General features: G+C 36.2%; 1 protein-coding gene across 1 annotated transcript in view; it reads left to right on the forward strand.

The window, feature by feature from the left end:
* Positions 1-712: 712 nt before the first annotated feature.
* Positions 713-6,280, forward strand: part of LOC106875725 (uncharacterized) — a 14,874-nt gene continuing 9,306 nt past the window's right edge. Inside the window, exon 1 of the mRNA XM_014923971.2 lies at positions 713-1,088. Within this exon, the coding sequence (XP_014779457.1) occupies positions 951-1,088 (138 nt within the window). The 5' untranslated portion in view covers positions 713-950. The remainder of the gene's footprint in view (positions 1,089-6,280) is intronic.

A 6,280-nucleotide genomic window follows, 5' to 3' on the forward strand; every position in this document is an offset into this window, starting at 1 on the left:
GTACTTGGTTCTTCAAAATTTTCAAGCCTAAAAGGATTAAGAGCTAAGCTGACCTCAGCGGAATTTCCTGGAACGGAAGACATACCCGTAAGGGATTTTTTCCCGATGCTCTAACGATTCTGCCAGCACGTTACCTTCCAACCAGCTCCACAAAATAAAATATATACATATACATATGTGTGTGCGCGTGCGTGTGTGTGTGTGTGTACATGAGTGTGTGTGTGCATGAGTGTATGTGTACTTGAGTGTGCATGTATATATGTGTGTGTGTGTGCATGTGTGTGTGTACGTGTGTGTTTAAATAACTGTCATGATTCTACATTGATGCATTTGTTTCAGCTTTAACACGCTCTCAAACGCCTCCTAATTACAGTTACGTGGTTTTTGCCGTTTTAATAAACTGTTTGATTGTTTTTAATCGGCAAAGAGTTGAATTTCAACTCTCATTGTTGAGATATAAACAAGTTTGTACAAGAGTAGAAACTATCTTCTTCAATCGGTGTTCACTTTTTGGACATGTTGTGCGTTGAATGTCGCGATATCCAAGATAGACGAATGCAATAAAAAAGTACTGGTCATTATGAGGCAGCAAAAAGCTAAACAAATAAGTTAAGTTTCGTGTTTTAGGCATTTAAAGTTTTTTTTTTTTATCTCCATTGAAATAACGTCTGTTAAGTGCAAATATGTTAGACAGAAACACGCCTGCTTCACATAAAGTCGTGTGTTTCGAACTGTTAGAAGTACATATGCCTTGAACCAAAGAATGTTTGAACAATGTTTACCAACATTACAGTCAGTGAAAATAAATACTAGGGAAATTTTAAAAAAAAGCTCACATTGGTATTATAGAATTTGTTTTGATGTCAATGAATTTTTTTTTTCCGATAAGATAGAAAAATAATACGGCAGCCATTTTGAAAAGTTGTAGACAGTTGAAGGTGGGGAGTTGAATGTCAGGAAATGGCGTGGGAGTGGCGTGGGTTATCGTTCAGTCCCAACAAAACTTCCAGCTTTTCGTCATATCTACGACAGCCGGCGACAACGACAGACCTTTTTTCTCCCCGTCACACAAATCCTCCTCAACTCAAGTAAGTATTCGTTATATGTTTTCGTTGTTGCTTTATAGAATTTGCTTGACTGTTTCAAACAATAGGTTAGGTGACATAAGAATTGAATACAAAATAAGAAGAAAAAATAGTTGACATTTTATTTGAAAATAAGTTAGCGTCTACTGAATATTTTCACTGCTTCTGTATGATGGTGGTGGTGGTGGTGGCGGCGGCAGCGGTGATGGTGGTAAATTGAAACTCTAGTCAAAATGAAGTGGAATAGGAAATTTGTAATCGTTTGTTTCTATGTCAACTGTTTTATAAATATTTCTCCTTCAATTCATAAAGCTTACTTCGGTTGCCTAGGATTGGATTTCTAGCTAGACTAGTCAATCCTATTCTTTGGAATTCCTGTTTATATGTGTCTTTTCTGTTTTCATTTTTCTTTCTTTTTTTTTTTTTCTAGTTCTTTGTTTCACTTCCTAATTTTTGTATTAGTAATGTTTCAAACTTAAGAAATTTAACAAGGTTACATAGTTGTCGAGATTTTCTAGTTAAGAAAGGAAAGTTATTTTATTTTAATTACAATGCTTGTGATTTTCAATCTATCTTTCACTATGTATGTATGCATGTATGTATGTATGTATGTATGTATGTATAGTTTAGTTTTACAAACGTGAAAAAGGGAGGACTCAATATGCTATGCAGAGTGAGTGTGTGTGATGTATTTAAAGCTGAAAATGCCTAAGTTACTCGGGCGGCTTCAAGTTTTCAAAACGGTCACTCTGACCGGCCATGACAATCAACTTCCTAGAATACATGTATGTGTATATATATATATATATAAATATATATATATACGCACACACAAACATACATACATACATACATACATACATACATTCATGCATACATACATACATACATACATACATACATACATACGTACGTACGTACACATGCATACAGGCATAATGTTCTCGTCTCACCGTTTACTTTATAAACTAAATCAAATCTAAAAATATCTGCGTAATGTACACTGTGTGTGTGTGTGTGTGTGTGTGTGTGTGTGTGTGTGTGTGTGTGTGTGTGCGTGTGTGTCAGTGTGTATCTGTGTGTGTATCTGTGTGTGTATCTGTGTGTGTCTCTGTGTGTCTCTGTGTGTATGTGTGGGGGGGTGCGCGTGTGTCCGTAGACGTGTTTTGATATACAGGTTTCCATGAGGTAAACTCGATTGTAAACAAACCTTTTCACGTATTCACTCTCAATGTCGTTCACTTTATATATAAAGGAATTGACTGGAGTCTAGAGTCTGGGATATCATTCTTTAACACCTATAACACTTTAGTAGATTTATATTATATTTTTTACAATGTGTCTCGAAATAAAGAAAGAAAACAACCGATACAAAAACTAGGCATGTTTTTTTCTTTTTTTAACCCTGCATGACAAATACATTTATGTGTGTACATTTAGTCGTAGAGGTAGCTGTTTGACTTGTAAAACAGGGTTTGAACTAAACAGTCTGTGCAAACTATCAAATCTTTGTTTTGAAATATTAAAACTCTCTTTCGGCACAGTGCAATCGATGTGACATTTACAAAGAGAATGAATCATACAAAAATATTTTATTTATTTATTTACTTGCTCATTTTCCCATAAACATTAAAAGTAAGTTTCTCTCAGAACAACTTTCTTAAAGCAACATTATTATTATTATTATTTTTTGACTTAGACGAGACAATTTGTTGACATTACTGTCTGTCCTTTGATGTATATATTAAACTATAGTAGTAGTAGTAGTAGTAGTAGTAGTAGTAGTAGTAGTAGTAGTAATTTTGGTTCATGGCCAGCAGTTTCGGGGTTCGGGGTGGAGCGAGTAAGTCGATTACATCGACCCCAGTTGATTTTTCAAGAAAATGAAGACGTGAGTGTGACCAGGGACTTTTAAGTATTTTGTTGTTTAGAAATTCCTATATTTGAATTTTAGAGAACTTTGGTATTCTATTCCTTTGAGTAACAACAAAATTGTTTTTGTTGTATAACCCCAGGCAAGCCCTTATCAAGTAGTCCCATGGCACACAGTTGTTAGACTACACGAAACCCACAGATTCGTTTTTGCAGTTATAACACACTTCCTCCTAATTAACGATCATACTGCACAGTTCGACATTCAATCAAGGAATCGTTGTTACTGCTTCTAAAATGATTTCTGGCATTGGTATAATGCTACATATTTTATGAAAAGGGGATAAGTTTAGTCCATTATACCGATTCAGGTCCTTCACTGGTAAAACAAAAGCCTAACTAAATGCGTTGTTCCTTCCGTTTTCAGTGCATTTTCCTCCTGAACACCAGATTTCCGTTTGTGTCTCTATTGATGTACTTCATTGAATATTTTGTATATTTAGTATGTATAGTTGAGTGAGAAGACCAGGCATAAGAGTGAGCTGTATTAAGTAATGCTTTCTAATTTCGGCACAAGGTCAGCAATTTTCTTGATAAATGTGTAAATAAACAGATCAATGAATCTTGTGGTTTAAGTTGTTTTAGTCATTGACCATGTTCCCGTTACTAGTGAGACACTTTCTGCATACGCTACCTTAGTCCCGGTGCTGTGAGAGGTCACAGCTCCGGCACTACGGATATGTGATTACAATGTCACAAGAAAGAATCACAAGACTGATTCTTGAAGCCAAACTGACCGGTTGGAAACCTAGGGGTAAATCAATAACCAGATGATTGGATATTATCCATAATCTCAGTTTGTCGCTCTTGGAAATCCAGCCGGAAAACCTAAGGACGGTTGCTTCTTATAGACCCCTATGAAGAAGGTACAAGAAGCCTCTACCCACCACGACCTTTCCAGGAGTAGTGGGCAGAGAAGATGGATGGATGGATGGATGGATGGGTGGATGGTCGAAAGAGAATGTTGACCGGACAGAGTGCAGAGAGTCGAAATAAATATCCCACTGGTCTGAAAGTTGAAATAGAAGTCTTTCTAATCGCTGCGTTACGTACTTGTCAAAGTATAACCGAGTAAATGCAGTATGATCGTTATTTAGGAGGAAATGTGTTATTACTGCAAAAACGAATCTGTGGTTTTCGCGTAGTCTTTCGGCCTAACAACTATGTGCCATGGGACTACTTGATAAAGGCTTGTCTGGGGTTATACAACAAAAACAATTTTGTTGTTACTCAAAGGAACAGAATGCCAAAGTTCTCTAAAATTCAGATATAGGAATTTCTAAACAACAAAATACTTAAAGTCCCTGGCCACACTCACGTCTTCATCTTCTTGAAAAATCAACTGTAAGATGCTTCCATCAACAGATTCAATGTAAAATTGAAGAGAAACACCATAGATATCATGATATTACTATATTACTCTGATAAAAGTGACCAATACTTTAATGAATGCCTATGTGGGTGACTGATAACCCATCACTTACAATCTTGTAAATAGCTTACATTATGGCATCTCTCAATTGCCTATTTCCAAGAACAATTCCAGTTTGGAGCATATTATTTTAAAGAAATATCAGTGCCGCCTGATATTTCACCAAAGTTGTTTTGTCGCTGATAACCGGCGACCTTTTGTGTATTTATGTAAATTAAGATGTTATTTCCCGTCGTCATATCTAAACGTATTCCAACAATCTGCAGCTTGCAGACGCCCCAAATGACATGCGGCAGTATTTTATATTTCTCTCCATTTAAATACTGCTCTTGCTATTTTCTTGACAGAATGTCAGACTGACAATAACACCCGGCGCTATAGACTGTTTCAGCTTTTAAACACCACCAGGCACCTTTGCATTGATGCAAACAGGCGTTATACTAACATCAGCAATAGTACCAGGAGTAGTAGTAGTAGTGGTGGTAGTAGTAGTAGTAGTAGTAGTAGTAGTAGTAGTAGTAGTAGTAGTAGTAGTAGTAGTAGTAGTAGCTGATGACAATGACCATTAATACGATGACGACGACGACGATGGTAATGATGATGATGATGATGATCACTGGGCTAGACATATCTAAAAAAGATACCAAAGTTATGTATAAAACAGAATGTCAGAAAGATGTAATAAAAAGCTACTTCATGTCGTCGGCACAAGAATTTATTTTTTTAAAGAATGGCTGACACAACAATATTTAGTATGTGGAGCCATAGATCAATTTTCCATTGGATTTAAAAGGATTCAACGAGATCAAAATTCATCTAAGGGGCAACAATTTTAACGTGTTGCCTTCTACAGGACAATTAATTCCATGTTGGTTCTTAGTGTTGACAAAATTCCAATGCCAGACTTCTTCAATTAAGTCATCACACAACTAAATGTGATTAAAGAAAGATAACTCAGATAACAAATAAGCCATATGAATCTGTTTCATCATATCCTTTAACATCATCATGATTATAATTATTATTATTATGGATTGAAGGAGAAGCACATGTCATCAAAGTGATGCAGTGGTACAAATATATGAAGTCCAGTATACTCATCATGACTACCCGTCGATAAAGGTACACCAGGCACATGCATCACAACCATATGCGTATGACATGGTGACTTCATATCAAGATAAACAGCGCATGACTTTGTAGATGGATTACAGTTAAAAGATTCTTCTGGTCCAGTTGCACATCCCACTCAAAAGGTCCCTGAATAAGTGTTATTTAAGGATGAATGCAACACTCATATTTCCAGATGTGAATTATTGAAATCACAAAGCATTCCTCTCAACACTGGTTATGATGCTCCCCCACTATTCCTGCTCGTGATCGGAGATGCACATATCGTCAGTCACTAAGGGACATGCTCAAGTGGTTAAAGCTAATTAAATGACAAACAAATCTGTGGTATCGAGCAGAATATTTGCTGTAGCCCATCTTTTATACCAAGACAAAACAATGTACATGATAACACTTCCAATCAATTAAGATGAGAAGCCATGAGAGCCACTGCCTGGTACTGCATCCGGGCATTTATTATTATTATTATTATTATTGTTCAGTAGTTTTATTTTTATAACGTGCTTTCACTTCACTACCGAGTGCAGCTCTGTGTGCCTTGGGTATGTGCTGTGGTTTGCTGTGGTGCTCTTATGTTTACTGTATTGAAAGTGTTTTGCGTAGAATGTGTGCAGTACCCAGTAGTGCAATTTTCTGTATGTTGTATATATTTGTAAGTCCTGGTGTTTTTGTTATGTATTTGTCTGAATATTTTTTTATT

Source organism: Octopus bimaculoides, chromosome 5 (genome assembly GCF_001194135.2).
Source record: "Octopus bimaculoides isolate UCB-OBI-ISO-001 chromosome 5, ASM119413v2, whole genome shotgun sequence".
In the NCBI taxonomy this organism is placed as follows: Eukaryota; Metazoa; Mollusca; class Cephalopoda; order Octopoda; family Octopodidae; genus Octopus; species Octopus bimaculoides.